Genomic DNA, 20041 nt, shown 5'->3' on the forward strand with positions numbered 1-20041 from the left:
GTAAGATCTACAAATAAGTCAACATGACCTAAATGGTCAGTTGACCCCCTCAAAGAGTTATTGCCCTTTGTAGTCAATTTTTAACAATTTTCAATGATTTTATAAATTTTTGTAAATTTTTACAAAATATTTTCCTCTGTGTAACTAAAGGGCCAAGTTTATTATAGATAGAGCCTCTAGTTTATTTTTTATGTACAAAATCTTTTTTCTTCTTCTTCAAAATAGCCAGCAGGAGTCTATAATGTTAAAGTGTCAACTGGAGGACAGAGTAGCACATTTAGTGCAACTATAGAGTATGATGCTTCTACTACACCCACTATATCCAATGTTAGTCCTACCACAGAGGGAGTAGCAGGTATGTATATTCCAATGTAATTTTATTTAATTTTAAGTTTATTTATATCAAGTGTAATTTACCATATTATACTGTTGTCCCACCATTTTTATAAAGCATTGTTTTCTTGTAATCATGTGGCCATTGCATTGATATATATTCTTGCTTCTGATAAATTGCCTTGAATTAGATTCTTGTTTAAGTGGAAATCAAAATGAACAAGTTTCTTGCTATTAACTATTTCATTTTTATGACCAAGAATTTGTTAATGTACGTATGATTTTGTTTTTATTAAAGAAGGACATAATTAATTTGATTGAACAATCCTTAGTTGTTATATTTGAAAATGGATGATTGCTTCCACTGACTTGACATATTTGGAAAAATACCCAGGTCATCCACCATTTGGTAGGTGAAGCTATTTGATGTGTACATTTGTTTACAACTTTACCTGTGAAGTTCATGTTATTTTTTCCATTATAAAACAATGAACAAAAGGCTACTGTAAACTAATTTTATTTCTTCTGGGCATTGTACTTCTAAAAAAATGTATTTTGCATGTTTATTTTTTACATTTTTCATTATTAGGTGGTTCCCAAATGACCATTACTGGTTCTGGGTTTTCTAATAGTGGAACTCTTCGTATTGGAGATACAGAAATACCAGAAGCTGTATTTACAGACAATACCATCACTGCTACTCTTCCATCCATGTCACAAGGAGTTAAAAAAGTCTGGGTGTTTGCTAGTACCAGTAATGGAGCAGCTGTCAACAGGTATACATATTTAAGTAACATAAAATTGATTTTTGTGGATCTCAATGTTCCATGTAATTACTGGTCTGATAGTCTATTATAGCACAATATACACCAATTTTCAATTGATTTTGTCTTTATTTAGGAAATAATTCTTTCATGCCATGCTCTATGCTCATTTTAACATGGTTAGGCATTATATTTGTTAATATCTTAATACCGAGCGTTTGCTAGGTATTAAATGTTTACAAATATAATGCCTACCCATGTTAAAATGAGCATAGAGCATGGCATGATAGAATTATTTTGATTCTAATAGGAATATTTTGAACTTTTGTACCTCGAAGCGGACCTATAGTAGACGCTCGAAATGTCGCCATTTTGATTTGATGAACCAAAAACGTTATAGAAAATCAACAGTTTATCAATAAAAAAGAACAGAAACATTTAAACTTACTTTTAAAATGATTTATTTAATTTCCTAGCGAGCAACAACAACAAAAATGTCCATTTTGATCTTTGCCGTTGTTCAAAATTCATCTGACGTTGCAATTTCAATTGTGACGTCAATCACGTGCAGCCCATGGTCTATTCAAATTAGAACATGGCTTTGTATCAAAAGCTAAAGAAGAACATCATGTTAGAATTCCCCATTTTTTGGGGTCAGTGGTCTTGCTTTTTTTACCATGAGCCATAATTGTCAATTTCATTTAAAATTAACTAGAGGTAATTACTTATGGTTATTTCTCATTCGCAACAAAAAGTCCATTTAAAGATTAAATTCATTCTAATTCTTAACCGAAATAGTTTTAAATCAACTCTACGTGAAGCTTAATTGCAAAGCTCAGTAATTTACATAATTTTCTCTATACAAAATTATTCTTATACATGAAAAAAAATATTCTAGTTATTAGCACTTTAGCCTGACAAATGGCTTTTCAGTCTATTGCATAAACAAAAATTGCCATCTATATTTGCTGCGCTGAAGTCTGACATTTTTTTACTGGAAATTACAATAAGGTTTTAATTGCATTCTTTCAAATCATCCTTCTCTGTGATAATTAGAAGATGTGGTATTATTGCCAATGAGAACTTTCCACCTGAGAAAAATGACATAGATTAAGTAACAACAGTGAAGTACTGTTGGATTTATTTTGAGAGATTTCTTGGTCAATAAAGAGCTGTACTTTTTTAGGGAGAGATTATGATCAGTCATTTGAACAAATGAAAAATTATTTATTCATGGAGGGTAACTATTATAATACCTCATTTAACGTATTTTGTTATCGTTTTATTATATATATGGAGGATACATTTGAAAGAAAAAAGTATTTATTTTTTCAGTTTGAACCAGGTTCCAGAAATAGAATATTTGTTAAAAGTGACTAATGTATTCCCTAAATCTGGATCCCTGTTTGGTGGTACCAGAGTAACAATAACAGGTGTTGGGTTCAGTACAAATGAGTCACTGACAGAGGTTAAAGTTGGTGACACTGACTGTGATGTTGACTCGGCCAGTGACACAGTGATAGAGTGTACCATACAAGATACAGGAGATGTAGTGGAGATCACCAATCAAGGAATACATAAAGGTACTAAAGTATTTATAAAATATAATATATAATAAAAGTTGTAACTGTTGTATTATGAAACTGATAAGAGTTGTTAGGTAACTTAAATTGATAAACTAACTGGTTTTCTTATCATGATACATTTGTCTGTTTGTAACAGAAATATGTTGAGAACATCTGTCTCTGAACAGTTCATCAAATAACTAAAGGAGTATGTTTGATAAGGTCCTAAAATGGCCCCCTTTTTTAGCGTAAATTTCAAATTCGGATTTATTGACCGATATCACGATAAATTATAGTTAATACATTGACTAGATAGGATATAAGCCATTTTGTTGAAAATTTTACGTCTCTGCGTTTCATTATGACGTCACAAGTTGTATTCATATTGATTTTTCACGAAAAAATCAATGAAAATGGGTAAATTTCCAAAGATTATTTGACAGGAAACACAGAGCGCATACGTCGACAACAAAGATCTTTTAAAATAATGTTTGTGAAGACATTTAACATGTCTTATTTGAAAATTAAGCTTGTCGACGCCTGCGCTCTATGTTTCCTGCTCCTTTATTTGGTTGAAATCCAGCTGATTATGTCAAATTTCACCAAAATCCCTTATCTTGACCTTTTTGGGATGTAAAAATCAACGTGTTACGTGTTAGAATTAAACTTTGACAAAAACAGCTCTGTTTAACTTTCTCACATGTCTCTAAGGCAACTTAAAACAATTATTGTCTTGTAACCATGAACTTTATAATTGGGGCCAAATATGGCACTTATAACCGAACTTACTCCTTTATCAAAATTATCTAAATTACAAAAACATGGTATAATATTAACTATGTCATCATTAAACTTTTTCCTATCGTCTTGATAGAGGTTGCATTCACATATGAAATGAAACTGATCGTCAATTTTGTTAGGTATGTACCTGCTTGTGTATAAAGGTATTTTACAAAACCTGACAGCCTAACATTTTCCCATTTCAAGCCAGTAGAGGTTGCATAAAGAACAACAGTATTATGACTTCAGGCATTTAAGCTCTGATTTATGTCAGACAGTCGATTTTTTTTATAATTTTGTTACTTGTTAACATTTTATATTTTCAGTTTTTATGACTAAATTACACTTTTTGATTTGAATTTACCTCAGTGGTTGTTTTTTTTTCAATTTTTTTAAATAAATCATACTTAAATGATATCTTCTTTTATAGCCTCCACAAAAAAATGTATGAAAGCCAGCATTCTATTTACGGTTGTTTTATATAAGATTTATTGGTGTATTTTAATTATTTGATACAATCAATTCTTATTTTCAGTACATGGTAAGGGCTATGGATGGACTCCTAAGAATGCCAACGTAAAAGTAGGTGATACGATAAGATGGACATGGACAACATATTTCTATATAATTAACTTTAACCCTTGTGTTAGACAGACAGTCAACCTGACATCCATGGTTCTACCTGATGATGGATTTATCAGTGCAGCATCACCAAATGGTACACATTTTATTCTATTAATTATGATGTAAATGAAAATTGGAATAATTCTAACAGACAATATAAGATTGTCTTTGTTAAACTGAAATAAAAGATTTGAGTAGTTGTAAAAACTTCTAAAAGTTAAATCTGTAACATGCCAATGATGTCAATGTAGATTTGTTCTGCCTAACCAAAGTTCCACTGGAAACTTTATTGTAAACAATATGATATCTGTTGGATTATTCTGTTCCTGTTTAAATATTCTATACCATTTATTCCTTCAGGAACATAAACTGTATTATTCCATATTGATAAAACTTTAGTAGGTTTTTCTATATGAATGGGATTTTGAATAAATAAGCATATTCACCTGCGGAAAAGGATATTCACCGCGCATAACGTCGCATGCTTTTACCTGCACTATTTTGGTAAAAAAAACGATTGATGTACAATTGGTTTTGGTTAATAACTGCCATTACATACATTTCTCTCGGAATATGGAATAAAACAATTACTGTCTTTTGTTTCGGTAAATATGTGGTTTTATTGACTTTTGAAAAACTGATCTTCACTTCGGCCGTTTAAGCCTCAGTGAATATCAGTTTTTTCAAAAGTCAATAAAACTACACATTTACCTCATCAAAAGGCAGTAATTGTATAATATTTATTCATGTGGAAATATTATTCCAGAATATTTTAATCCATTTGGAAATTATATTAAGAAGGAACAAATTTTATTTTGTGACAATGAGACAATTATTTACCAGAACCCAAATAACCTAATTATTTCTAGATAGTAAACTTTAAAGTTATAGTAGTAGATTCTTATGAACTCTAAGTTGACAGTACTATATTTTACAAATTGAGACTTTATAGAGTAATTGAATATGTAATTTATTTCAGGTGTGTTTGAATACAGAGTCTCAAAGTCAAATGTGACATACTATTATTCTAGTTGTTGGATAGAGGAGTATGAAATCATCCGTTATATTGGAACATTGATTGTAGAAGAGAAACCTCAGTCTGTAGAGGAGGTTACTGTAAAAGTAGGAGGATTTGAGGCCACTTACGATGTTAATTCAGGTACTAGGTTTAGGTATTCACCAATCAGTCTGTAGAGGAGGTCACTGTAAAAGTAGGAGGATTTGAGGCCACTTACGATGTTAATTCAGGTACTAGGTTCAGGTATTCACCAATCAGTCTGTAGAGGAGGTCAGTGTAAAAGTAGGAGGATTTGAGGCCACTTACGATGTTAATTCAGGTACTAGGTTTAGGTATTCACCAATCAGTCTGTAGAGGAGGTCACTGTAAAAGTAGGAGGATTTGAGGCCACTTACGATGTTAATTCAGGTACTAGGTTTAGGTATTCACCAATCAGTCTGTAGAGGAGGTCACTATAAAAGTAGGAGGATATGAGGCCACTTACGATGTTAATTCAGGTACTAGGTTTAGGTATTCACCAATCAGTCTGTAGAGGAGGTCACTGTAAAAGTAGGAGGATTTGAGGCCACTTACGATGTTAATTCAGGTACTAGGTTCAGGTATTCACCAATCAGTCTGTAGAGGAGGTCAGTGTAAAAGTAGGAGGATTTGAGGCCACTTACGATGTTAATTCAGGTACTAGGTTTAGGTATTCACCAATCAGTCTGTAGAGGAGGTCACTGTAAAAGTAGGAGGATTTGAGGCCACTTACGATGTTAATTCAGGTACTAGGTTTAGGTATTCACCAATCAGTCTGTAGAGGAGGTCACTGTAAAAGTAGGAGGATATGAGGCCACTTACGATGTTAATTCAGGTACTAGGTTTAGGTATTCACCAATCAGTCTGAAGAGGAGGTCACTGTAAAAGTAGGAGGATTTGAGGCCACTTACGATGTTAATTCAGGTACTAGGTTTAGGTATTCACCAATCAGTCTGTAGAGGAGGTCACTGTAAAAGTAGGAGGATTTGAGGCCACTTACGATGTTAATTCAGGTACTAGGTTTAGGTATTCACCAATCAGTCTGTAGAGGAGGTCAGTGTAAAAGTAGGAGGATTTGAGGCCACTTACGATGTTAATTCAGGTACTAGGTTCAGGTATTCACCAATCAGTCTGTAGAGGAGGTCAGTGTAAAAGTAGGAGGATTTGAGGCCACTTACGATGTTAATTCAGGTACTAGGTTTAGGTATTCACCAATCAGTCTGTAGAGGAGGTCACTGTAAAAGTAGGAGGATATGAGGCCACTTACGATGTTAATTCAGGTACTAGGTTTAGGTATTCACCAATCAGTCTGTAGAGGAGGTCACTGTAAAAGTAGGAGGATTTGAGGCCACTTACGATGTTAATTCAGGTACTAGGTTTAGGTATTCACCAATCAGTCTGTAGAGGAGGTCACTGTAAAAGTAGGAGGATTTGAGGCCACTTACAATGTTAATTCAGGTGCTAGGTTTAGGTATTCACCAATCAGTCTGTAGAGGAGGTCACTGTAAAAGTATGAGGATATGAGGCCACTTACGATGTTAATTCAGGTACTAGGTTGAGGTATTCACCAATCAGTCTGTAGAGGAGGTCAGTGTAAAAGTAGGAGGACATGAGGCCACTTACGATGTTAATTCAGGTACTAGGTTAAGTTATTCACCAATCAGTCTTATACATGTAGTAGTGCTGTGGTATAATTAGTTTATCTGCACATATACCTTTTATAGTCTATTAACAATGTGTTATAAATTTTAAGAGTTGCTATTAAAGGTCATGTGCAGAAACGGAAGGTGCACTCAACTTTACCTTCTGTTCATACATATTTTATAATGTATTAGAATAAACTTTCAATATTTTTTCACCATTTGATTGTTTTTGTTGGGTCTTTTCTTGACATTCTCTTAAAAACACAAACACTTCACAAGTAATTTAATCATATTGAACCATCTGCAATTAAAACTGATAAGGTACAGTAATTTTTGCATTAAAAAATCTTTTGCATTTCAGGTGTTTCTGACCCAAGTGCACCATCAGGGTGCAGTGAAATAAGAACACCTAAAACAGGTTGTACCACAGCTCCACCAACAGGGGGAGCTGCTGACAAGTTTAACTTCCTGTTGCAGACATGCTTCACACCAGTAGTTGATTCCTTCAGTACAGGTGATGGGACAACATCAGATAGCATTACAATCTTAGGTGAAGGTTTCTCGTCGACACCCTGCCAAAATGAAGTTTACATTGGAAAAGACATGTGTACTGTCCAGTCATCCACTGAAGGTCAGATAGTATGTTCACTGGATGCAGCTAGTTCACCATTGGTATGCAAGCCACAAATGTTCAGTGTTCGAGTCGCTAATCGTGGAAATGCCAATATAGAGGTCAGTGGTCAGAATGCTAGGCGATTTGTGTTGTATCCAATGATCAGTGGTATCTCTCCATCCTCTGTGTCCATCAATGGTCAAGGTTTACTGACTATAACAGGATCTGGTTTCCAAGGTGATGAGAACTCTATTGTTGTTACAGTTGGTTCATTGACTTGTGCAATCCAGTCTGTTACCTACACTGAGATAACTTGTTCAATGCCAGCATTTTCAGCCAGTAACCAGTTGGTAGAGGTTAAGGTTGGTGCTAATGGTCATGTGTGTGATGCTAAATGTGAAGTTTCTGCATCCTGTGAAATAACCTATGCCCTGGCTAGCACACCCGAAATGACAAGTGTTGCTCCCATATCGTTTGATGGTACATCTACTTTGGTAACAATAACAGGTCAAGGATTTGGTACTGATAGTTCAAACGTAATGGTAACAATTGGCGGGGCTGATTGTACAGTTTCCGTTGTGACTGCTCAGACCGTCACATGTACAATAACCAATGTTCCTGTTGGATCTCAACCTGTTGTTGTATTGCTGAAAGACATTGGATTAGCAACAAACACTAACAATATACAGATAACAAGCCAAGCTATAATTTCTAGCATAACTCCATCAGAAGGGAGTATCCATGGTGGTACTATGATTGATATTGCTGGAAATGGATTCACAAATGATACAGTTGTTACAATAGATGGCGTCACTTGTCAAATAAGTCTTGTGACCTTGTCCTCTGTCAAGTGCATGACACCACCACATGCTGCACAGATGGGAGTAGCTGTCAACGTTGTGGCCAATGGTGTAAATTATCCAGCTCAGACATTTGATTACACAACAGCAGCAACCCCACAAGTCAATAGCATCACTTTCACCATGCCTCATGCAGGAGAAACTGTATTCATCAATGGTGCTGGTTTCTCAAGTGACCAGACTAAAAACAAAGTAACCATAAATACTGTTGATTGTCCAGTGACCTCTTCATCGCCTACTGAAGTTCAATGTACAGCACCTGCCCTACCTGACGGAACACACAGTGTCCTTGTTCATGTAGAAGGAAAAGGCTTATCAAATGAAGACGAAACAGTTACTTATGTCATTACATTATCAGCAATAAATCCAATTCAAGGTAAGATAACTCACAAATAATATTAACTGGATATCAAGCTTAGTTGAAATATTGTATCAAACATATGATTAAAAACAAAACAAAATATAATTTTTTAAACATTTTGAAACAAAGGAACAGACTTTATTATACTAAAGTTTGGTTAGAGTAAAAGAAATCACAGTCTTTGTAGATTGTATCAAAATCATGAAAATAGAGTATTTATTTTCATTATTAGCTGGCAAAACTAACTCAAAGAAACCATGACAACCATAAAAAACATATTACTTGGATGAAAAAAATATGTTCATTTTAATTGTATTTTAATATTATATTTATAATTAACTTTTTCCAGCCATTTTAAGTGTAAAGTACATGTAGTTCTACTCATTCAAATAGATGATGCCTAAAGCATATCACATACTATTGTCTTTATATGGTCCATACAAATCCAGCATAACAAATGTTTAATTCATTTTTTTTTCCATTTTCTTTTTCATTGATTGTTTCTGAATTTGAGATGGGAAAATTTAATGTAGAAAATCATGGTAATATGATTGAAAGATTTTAAACTGTATATAACCAACTTAGAATTGAAATTTGACAAGTTTGTTGTGCCAGCACAGCTCTCATTTTTACACTGAATTAATTTGCTGCTTCATAACAAATAACAATATACATGTATATCAATGAAATATACGAACTCCTTAGAAATTTGATACAGCCAATGCATTAAATAATACAAATGATTTTTTTGTTTTGACATTCATAGGTAGTGTTGGTGGTGGACAGAAGGTGACCCTTACAGGATCAGGATTCCGGAATACAACAATAGTTAAAATTTGCAATCAAGAATGTGAGAGAGACATGTCAGAGATGCAGACAGCAGCACAAATAATATGTTTAGTTCCACCCGCTAGTGGTAAGCTTTATTATGTATTATGCCATTGTTGTATATTTATATGGGGATACTGTAATTCAGAAATTAAGTTGTTTTACTTACAGGTTTAAATTTTAATAAAGACATATTTTTGGTTTGAATTTGTGGCTGCATATTAAATATTCTATATTAAATGGTAATGTAGAAACTCACAAACTTATGGTTTCAAATCGAGATTTTTTATAAATTCTATATGATGTCATCATTAAGTATAAAAAATGATTACATAAAGCATTCATAACAGATGTTATCATAAAGTACTCTCTAGGAAAAGTTAGTGTTGGTCCAGAACATTTTTATCTTTTTATTTTTTATGTCTTGGTATGTAATGCAGAGGTTTAGTCAATCTAAGTTAGACTTGAGCAATTCAATTTTCTTGCTCTTTATTATATTTACAGGTTCAGTAACAAGTAACTTAGGATGTGATGTAGAAGTCCAGAACTCTCAACCATCAAGACGTAAAAGGGCTACAATTACCTATACCTACATGGCAAGCCTGACTCCATCCATCACTAATGTAACACCACGTCGAGGTGGCACAGGTGGAGGGGTAACAATTACCATCGGAGGATCTGGATTTGGGTAGGTATTATAAAAGGGAACTCCATAAGTCATTTGTTAATTTTTAGCTCACCTGGCCCGAAGGGCCAAGTGAGCTTTTCTCATCACTTGGCGTCCGTCGTCGTCCGTCGTCCGGCGTCGTTAACTTTTACAAAAATCTTCTCCTCTGAAACTGCTGGGCCAAATTCAACCAAACTTGGCCATAATCTTTATTAGGGTATCTAGTTTAAAAAATGTGTCCAGTGACCTGCCCAACCTTCCAAGATGGCCGCCATGGCTAAAAATAGAACATAGGGGTAAAATGCAGGTTTTGGCTTATAACTCAAAAACCAAAGCATTTAGAGCAAATCTGACAGGGTAAAATTGTTCATCAGGTCAAGATCTATCTGCCCTGAAATTTTCAGATGAATCGGACAACCCGTTGTTGGGTTGCTGCCCCTGAATTGGTAATTTTAAGGAAATTTTGCTGTTTTTGGTTATTATCTTGAATATTATTATAGATAGAGATAAACTGTAAACAGCAATAATGTTCAGCAAAGTAAGATTTACAAATAAGTCAACATGACCGAAATGGTCAGTTGACCCGTTTAAGAGTTATTGCCCTTTATAGTCAATTTTTAACCATTTTTCGTAAATCTTAGTAATCTTTTACAAAAATCTTCTCCTCTGAAACAACTGGGCCAAATTAAACCAAACTTGGCCACAGCTATCATTTGGGTATCTAGTTTAAAAAATGTGTGGCGTGACCCAACCACCCAACCAAGATGGCCGCAACAGCTTAAGATAGAACATAGTGGTAAAATGCAGTTTTTGGCTTATAACTCAAAAACCAAAGCATTTAGAGCAAATTTGATGAGGTTAAATGGTTTATCAGGTCAAGATCTATCTGCCCTGAAATTTTCAGATGAATCGGACAACCCGTTGTTGGGTTGCTGCCCCTGAATTGGTAATTTTAAGGAAATTTTGCTGTTTTTGGTTATTATCTTGAATATTATTATAGATAGAGATAAACTGTAAACAGCAATAATGTTCAGCAAAGTAAGATTTACAAATAAGTCAACATGACCGAAATGGTCAATTGACCCATTTAGGAGTTATTGCCCTTTATAGTCAATTTTTAACCATTTTTCGTAAATCTTAGTAATGTTTTACAAAAATCTTCTCCTCTGAAACTACTGGGCCAAGTTAATTATAGATAGAGATAATTGTAAGCAGCTAGAATATTCAGTAAATTAAGATGTACAAACACATCACCATCACCAAAACACAATTTTGTCATGAATCAATCTGCGTCCCTTGTTTAATATTCACATAGACCAAGGTGAGCGACACAGGCTCTTTAGAGACTCTAGTTTTTATTTCAGTTGTTATCTCATTGCAATAACCCAGCACATAATCTTTAATTAAAGTTTAAGAAACATCAATCATTATGATTAGCTTTGTCATATTATTTAGTATAGACCGGGGTGATTGTCAAGGAGAGACCTATGCATTGATATATTTTATTGCAAACCCACTGATACTTTTCCACAGATTCACCTGAAAGTTACCTGTTGATTGAAACTTTTGTAAGTTCTTTTGTCCCATCTAATAAATCGATAGTTATTGTTCTCTGTGTAGTACAATAGAATAGAACAAAGTTTGAATAATTTGATCAAGAGAAGACAACTCTGGAAAACTTTATTTTGATGCACAATAATCTGTCAACAGAATAAGATCATTACTTACAGCCTACTCAATAATTGTACATCCTGCTTTATAAAAATAAAAATATATGGTATTATTGCCAAAGTTCAATTGCTGGGATGTAATTTTGTTTACTATTTTAAAAATCAATATAATGCTATAAAAAAAATCATCTTTAGCTATTTTCTTTGATGATCTAGTGATTTAGAACACCCTACAGGATTTTGCTGTCCAATTTACTAATTTAATCCAATCATAGATATCACAACATTGAAAGAAGAATGTAATATGTCTCTATAAGAATTTCTGTCAGATTGTGGCTATGAACCCTAATGTTATCAACCAGGAACATGTCAGACAGTAGCTTGAATTCATATCTTTAGGGCATATATTTATATATTAAAGGTCTATTTTTCAGTATTTTAATTTTGTGATAATAAATTAAGGTGATGTTATGGTAGCACGAACCTATCCCTGTTTATATATTTTACAGAACTGTTGTCGGGGATGTTGATGTTAAAATAGCAGGGACACCATGCACAGTAATTAATACTGTTGTGGATAATCAAGTAACATGTACGACTGGGGAACATTCACCAGCAGAGGTCACTAGTGTTATGGTTCAAGTTAGTGGAAATGGATATTCTATTGAGGTACTATTGGAAAAATCTTTTTTTTTTAAACAGGAAAAAGTACCTCCACATGCAGAAATTAAGGTGTATTTATTTTTTTTTTTTTTTTTTCTGTATATATTAAAGTTTGTAATTTTGTTAGTCCATAACGCCTCTAAAATGTTTTGACAGAGAGTAACCAAACTTACATTAACTGTTCAACACATAGAAAAGATTTGCACATAATTGCAGCATGAATCGATTAAATGCAGAGAAAATAATCCATGAGAAATACTGGTATATATACTAACCTTTATTAAATATGCTATTACATAGATCTTTTTCTACAATTACTTCCAGGCACTATATGCTAAAATGGAATGTTACAATACAAAGATTTGTGAAGACAATAACATGTACATTTGTATATTACTATTGAAGTGTGTAAATATACATTTTTTTATAACTCATTACAGGCTAGTCCTGGAGATGCCAAGTTTCAGTATGTTGATCTGTGGTCTTCCCCCTGGACCTGGGGTGGACAACCTCCACCAGGGGATGGTACTTTGGTGGTTATAAAGAAAGGACAAACTGTTGTTCTGGATCAGAATACAGCATCTCTGAAAGCTTTGTTAATACAAGGTGAGTTAATGTTTATACAATTGGCAAATCAAGTCATTAGTTCACAAAGCATTCACAAGATATGCTTGTACTGTGGATTCATTATTATTCGTTGGATACCCATTTTCTTGGGTTTCGTGGGTGCAACTGAACCACGAAATCAAATGTTCGACGAAAAACATCTCACAAACATGTTTAACCCCGCCGCATTTTTGCACCTGTCCCAAGTCAGGAGCCTCTGGCCTTTGTTAGTCTTGTATTATTTTAATTTTAGTTTCTTGTGTACAATTTGGAAATTAGTATGGCGTTCATTATCACTGGACTAGTATATATTTGTTTAGGGGCCAGCTGAAGGACGCCTCCGGCTGCGGGAATTTCTCGCTACATTGAAGACCTGTTGGTGACCCTCTGCTGTTGTTTTTTATTTGGTCGGGTTGTTGTCTCTTTGACACATTCCCCATTTCCATTCTCAATTTTATTTAAATAGGCTTTGTATACAGAGATTATTAAAACCACGAAATCAAATATCCACGAATATACAAGTTTTCAGCAATCCACGAAAATTGATACCCACGAAAATAAATGAATCCACAGTATGTAAAATAGATACATAGATTTGTTCAGAAGCTATGGCATATCAAAATAAAGCAGAAATGGGGAATATTTCACTCCAACCTATTAACACAAAGGACATCAAGACTGTGTAGACAGCATCAATACCAGTGGCTGATCCAACCATTTTTAAACTGGGGAATTTTTACTATATATTTCCCCATTCAAATAACCCCCAAAACATCCTTTAACTCGCAAATTATTTCATAGGGTTATCTCATTAGAAAAAATCTGTTACTTTTGAAATAATACTTATTTTGATTTCAGGTGGTGAGCTAATATTTGATGAGGCAGATGTAGAAATAAGGGCAGACAACATTTTAATCCTAGATGGAGGACTATTACAGGTATTCAATTTGTTATTTTTTGGACTAGCAATTTATATAGAGAAAGTAAATTTTCAGATGTCAAAAGTGGATGTATTTACAAGATTTATAATGATAAAAGCATTTAAGTTAAACAGATTCCTGCTAATTCATTAATTTTAGTTATTTTAGTTATTTTATCAAATTTCATTGCCCTTATGACAAAATGAATAAAACATTGAAATCATATCACAACAAATGAAGTAAAAGTCATTAGTAAAACTGGCTTTCCCACTTTTAACAATTTTTGGAAGTTAAATAAATTTTATTAATGTGCCTATCAAAGTCTTTCAATTTTTCTTATTAAAAAAATATTTAGTTCTTCAGTCCTCTTCAGATAGTGCAGTTGAATTTCTGATTTGCTTTTGGTATACCCATTTTTTGTTGGTTTATTGAATTAAAAATAACAATACTGTAAATTCATTCATATTCATTGATACCATATTTTGTGGATTAAGGAAAACTTGCATGTTTGTGGATATTTAATTTTGTGGTTTTCCCAAGTCTGCATACAAGTCTATTGGCAATTTGTTATTCGTTGAACATTTATTTTGTGGTTCATTAGCTGTACCCACAAAATCCTCAAAAATTGGTATCAAAAGAATAATAATAAATTCACAGTATATTAATTTTGTTTTTATAATAGGTTGGTACAGAGGATAAACCTTTTCAACATAAAGCCATTATCACTGGTACTGGACATGTCAGAACTAAAGAACTGCCGATTTATGGAACAAAGTCAGTTGGTGTAAGAGAAGGCAGACTGGATCTTCATGGTTTGTTTAATTTGATACAATTAAATCTGTCTAAACTTAACCCTGAGTAAATAGGAAACATGTCTAAATGGAATTCTGAGTAAAAAATAATAAACCTGTTTTAAAGGCATAATATGCAGGAAAGTCTTCTTGTTCATTTTCTCTTTTTTTTGTTGGTATTTTTTATATGTTCTATGGAAATATGCAATGACTTAATTGTTGCGATATTTCAGCCTTAGATATGCATTTTAAATGTAAATATACAAATTTGAATCACCAATACTGTTTTATATAAATTATGGCATGTCCTTTTTTATATCAGCCTTGGCATCATCCCATATTAGCCCTAGGCACTTAAGCCTTAAAAAAAGATATACATTTTATCAACATATTTATGCCGATATTTATTAAGTTATGTCTGTAAATGTGTAACTACTCACATTTATTTATTTTTATGAATGTTCAATCTATTTAAAGGTCAGGTTATAGATGTTACATGGACAAAGTTAGCCATGACTGCAAGTGTTGGGAGTAACACGATAACTGTTAAAGACTCAGTGGTCAGTGGTACAAGACCATGGAGAAATGGGGATCAAATTGCTATAGCATCTACTGGTCACTTCAACTCACAAGAACAGAATGAATTACATACTATTGATTATGTTGAGGCGAATGGGGTAAAGATACACCTGACTGATATGCTGAAATATGAACATCTGGGAACCTCTGAAACAATTGGTGGACACACTCTAGAATACAGAGCAGAAGTAGCTATGTTGACACGTAATATTCTTGTAAGAGGGTTCAGCGACCCCCAATGGGAAGAAGAGATTGAAAAATGTGATGCAGGATTTAATACAGGTTTGTAAAATATTTTTCTAATGAAGGTCTACTTGTTAACATCTGCTGTACTTGTACATAAGTGGATTTGACTGTAATAGGATTACTGTGGATTCAATCATGGGATACCATTTTTTGTCGATTTCGTGGTTACAGGTAAACAAATTTAAATGTTCAACAAATTACAAATTTGCTATTGGCTTGTATGCAGAGCTTAGTAAAACCAAAAAAATCAAATATCCACGATAATACAAAGTTTCTTCAATCCACAAAAATTGGAACCATAGAAAAGTAATGAATGCACAGAATATTAAAAACAGATAATTTTGGCCTTGACATCTATGATAGTGAAACATTACATCTTATTTGAGTTTTGGTTCATAACTTTTTTACTGTAGCACTTAGATTAACAAACATTGTATGCAGAAGTATCATTCTGACCTTGACTTTGACCTTTAATTTGTATATTTACAGTATACTTACCTAAGACTTTGTTCCTGAATCAGTATTATAAATTCTGTATGATGGACCAATCGGTAACCATGTTAATAACTAACTCAGAGGCAATGATTAATATTACAATGAATGATTGAAACCCAAAATAAGAAAATTCCCCTGTCTTAAAAACTTCATAGTTGCAGCAAAAATGCGTTTAAGAGGGGATGGGCTTATTTGCTCATCTATGTGGAAGGAAAGCTCTAATTATCTTTATTCAACTTAAAATTTCATTCTTTTGGTTTCCATGTGATAAATGGTACCATTTGACAATATCTGATAAAACATTGAATAAAGGTTTTAATTTCAATTTAAAGTTTGGTTATGGCATTAACGGTTTAAGACTTTTTCTATGAATTAAGGGGATTGATGATCACTAGATCATATAATTCTATGTAGTCTAAACAGTACTAGTGGTATCTTCAATGTTTGATTGTGTTATTTGTTGGGTAATTACAGGTGAATTTGCTGTACAAAGCTGCTTTCTAGGAAGATTTGGTGAAGAACTCGGAAATGATCAATTTGGTGTTCAAATTATAGTCCATCCACCTGAATATGATAAACATCTAGCCCAGGCGTATGTTGAATATGTGGAGTTTACTCATGCAGGACAAGCTTTCCGTCTTGGAAGATATCCAATGCATTTCCATTTGAATGGAGATATGACAGGATCTTATGTAAAAGCATGTGCCTTCCATCAAACCTTTAACAGAGCTGTCAATATCCATGGTACTCACAATGTATTGGTTCAAAATAATGTGGGATTTAATGTAATGGGTGGAGCTTTCTTTTTGGAAGATGGTATTGAAACAGGAAACATTTTTGATGGCAACCTTCTGATATTTGTACGGGAAAGTTCGAGTTTACAGAATGATGACATAACACCTGCAGCCTTCTGGATAACTCATCCTAATAATACAGTAACGAACAATGCAGCTGCTGGGGGTACTCATTTCTGTTTTTGGTATCGACTTAAAAGCACTCCAACAGGTCCATCTCGTACTGACTCTATCAATCCAAAACATGATATAATGGGTAAATTTGAAGATAATTCATGTCATTCCTGTGGCTGGTTTGGTTTATGGCTATTTGAAGATTATTTTCCACGAGATAATGGATTATCCAGTGGAACTCCAACAACTGCTGTATTTAAGAATATGTACACATGGAATTGTGACAAAGGGGCGGAGCTTGTTAATGGAGGGGCAGTACAATTTCAAAATTTCGAAATGGTCAATAATAGGAAAGCTGGATTTGAGATTAAACAAATTATGGAAGGTGATTTCTATGCAGACACTGGAGCATTGATTAAAGATGGATTTGTTGTCATGTCTTCACCATTGCTAGGATCTGCCAATAGCCCAGGTGGCATAGTTCTTCCACTCACAAATAGGTAAAAAAATTAACACATAAGTTCTTAGTGCTTTTCTGGATTTATCTTAATCAAAATGCTCAAATCCTAATATTTAAAAGCCAAGGATGCATATGAAATGAAACAGTTCAGAAAGCATGAAATATTTGATAGACACTTGTCTATTATGAACGATATTATAGGTGTCTTAACTTGTTCTAATTAAGGGCATGTACTATCATGATCTACTGTTGTTTATCTGTCGACCATTTATTGGCCACTCAAAAGCAAAACAATACTTTGAGCAAGTTTCATGAATTTTGTTATGAATATATATATTACCAACTATAATTAAAAAAAAAAATGGGTGACAGTTGATTTTAATACAGAAACTTTACATATGAGTTTTTATGCCCCACCTATGATAGTAAAGGGGCATTATGTTTTCTGGTGTGTGTCCGTTGGTTTGTTCGTCTGTCCCGCTTCAGGTTAAAAATTTTGGTCAAAGTAGTTTTTGATGAAGTTGAATTCCAACCAACTTGAAACTTAGTAAACATGTTCCCCATGATATGATCTTTTCAATTTTAATGTCAAATTAAAGTTTTTACCTCAATTTCATGGTCCACTGAACATTGAAAAAATGACAGTGTAAGTGGGGCATTTGTGTACTAGGGAAACATTCTTGTTTGGAATATTTTTTATCTTGACAAATGTTTTTTCACAGGTTGTTAGTGGATGGAGTAGAGTTTCATCAATGCACCCAGTCAAACTGTGCAGCCTTTAAATATGCATCCATAACGGGTAAAAGCAGTACTTATAGTGGTGGATGTATGGCTCAAACTCAAAATCTGGTATTCAATAATGTTGGCCCTAACCATCGAGGAATATTTGACTGGGAGTTCCATGGACGTGTAAAGGATTTAGATGGTTCTTTGATTGATGATGGGTCAAAAGCAGGTTGGACTATTGCCACAACAACAGGACTTTTACCAAACTCTTGTGTGGCCTTCCCCGGATTTTCACACCCTGGAAAAAGTCAAGCCAGTATATGTCCTCCAGATGTCAAATTCCACAGATTTTCATTCAATAATATAAAACCTGAATCATTAGACTTTAAAGATTTTGAGATAGAAAGTAGCAATGGTAAATCTGTCGGCCCATGGGCAAGGAAAAGGATGACACATAAAAAAGGGTGGATGGTTTATCTGGTCAGCCAGACAACGTACACACTTACATGGAAAGATGCAGATCAAACAACAAACATTAGTTTTACTGGTGTTCTAGATTCAATGACGGTATGACTAATGCTTTTTACATGTTTAATAAAAAGTTAGGAAATAAGCTAAAAAGAACTAATTGCAAAAAGGAAATTATTCTGTTGAGACATTTGATCATGTTGTCATATATGCTCCTGGTTTATGCTTTTGTATGATAAAAGGGAATCTTTTTTCAGAAAATTTATAGAACTGATATAAAGTCATTGAACTGACTCCGCCAGTGTCTACCATAATTAAATGATGAAGATTAAAACCACAACAGGTCACTAGCTATCCTGCCTTCAAAAGTATGACCTTTAAGAATAGTCAAGTTTTGTAGTAAAGAATATTACATGAGCAGATTACTCATTTATTAAACTGTCATGACTGTCTTCTCTTTATCATTAATTTTCCATGATAAACAAAAATAACCCTTCACCACCTGTTTATAGATTTATGGATATCAATTATATGTTCCTTTCCTTAGGATGGGGACTGGGTCATCTTTACAATGAATGTAGCACAGAAACCTGATTGTGTGGAAACTGATGGAATCTGTGTCAATGAAACAGATGCTTTATCACTAGATGGCAGCACTCATTTCCATGGAGATTGGATTTATTCTCCAAATGATATGACTGTCACTTATTTAGGTTTGTATTTATTGTTTGATGATTAAGTAGTTATATGGAAAAATAGAATTTTTTTTTTTTTTAATCAAACATTAAATTATATACACAATTTTTTCTGTTATATCTAATTTGAGAATTGGCAAAAATCAGTCATGTATGACATGTCAACAAAGACCATACTCCAACAACATGTTATCTCCTGAATTTCTCAATTAATTATATAATTGAGCCCACTTTGATTTTTCAATTTTTCATTGCTATTTGAAATTAATCAGTCTCAGCAGAAGCTATGCATTATTTATCTACAATGCCTATCAGTACAGGTGTCGGTAGTATAACGAATAAATTTCATGAAAATTTTGAAATTATTAAGTACTTATTAGACCCCTTTGCACAATTTATTTATTATTTCTAGCTAATTTCAAATACATTTTTAGCTCACCTGGCCTAAATGGCCAAGTGAGCTTTTCTCATCACTTGGCGTCCGGCGTCGTTAACTTTTACAAAAATCTTCTCCTCTGAAACTACTGGGCCAAATCAAACCAAACTTTGCCACAATCATCATTGGTGTATTTAGTTTAAATAATGTGTCCGGTGACCCGTCCAACCAACCAAGATGGCCACCATGGCTAAAAATAGAACATAGGGGTAAAATGCAGTTTTTGGCTTATAACTCAAAAACCAAAGCATTTAGAGCAAATCTGACACGGTGTAAAATTGTTTATCAGGTCAAGATCTATCTG

The 20041-nt window shown here is 33.6% G+C and overlaps 1 protein-coding gene across 3 annotated transcripts in view; it reads left to right on the forward strand.

Moving 5' to 3' along the window:
* Positions 1 to 20041, forward strand: part of LOC139524496 (fibrocystin-L-like) — a 102621-nt gene that overhangs the window by 63649 nt on the left and 18931 nt on the right. For 2 of the 3 annotated variants that reach the window (XM_071319293.1, XM_071319295.1), the window contains 16 exons: positions 226 to 355; positions 923 to 1109; positions 2433 to 2680; positions 3978 to 4160; positions 5046 to 5225; positions 7107 to 8594; positions 9346 to 9495; positions 9912 to 10095; positions 12254 to 12413; positions 12848 to 13013; positions 13872 to 13951; positions 14616 to 14745; positions 15202 to 15585; positions 16519 to 17452; positions 18135 to 18705; positions 19154 to 19319. In XM_071319293.1, the coding sequence (XP_071175394.1) occupies positions 226 to 355; positions 923 to 1109; positions 2433 to 2680; positions 3978 to 4160; positions 5046 to 5225; positions 7107 to 8594; positions 9346 to 9495; positions 9912 to 10095; positions 12254 to 12413; positions 12848 to 13013; positions 13872 to 13951; positions 14616 to 14745; positions 15202 to 15585; positions 16519 to 17452; positions 18135 to 18705; positions 19154 to 19319 (5341 nt within the window). Of the gene's footprint in view, positions 1 to 225; positions 356 to 922; positions 1110 to 2432; positions 2681 to 3977; positions 4161 to 5045; positions 5226 to 5443; positions 5493 to 7106; positions 8595 to 9345; positions 9496 to 9911; positions 10096 to 12253; positions 12414 to 12847; positions 13014 to 13871; positions 13952 to 14615; positions 14746 to 15201; positions 15586 to 16518; positions 17453 to 18134; positions 18706 to 19153; positions 19320 to 20041 lie in introns of all 3 variants that reach the window. The other variant, XM_071319294.1, reaches the window with a different exon arrangement.

This window comes from Mytilus edulis, chromosome 5 (assembly GCF_963676685.1).
Source record: "Mytilus edulis chromosome 5, xbMytEdul2.2, whole genome shotgun sequence".
Classification (NCBI taxonomy): domain Eukaryota; kingdom Metazoa; phylum Mollusca; class Bivalvia; order Mytilida; family Mytilidae; genus Mytilus; species Mytilus edulis.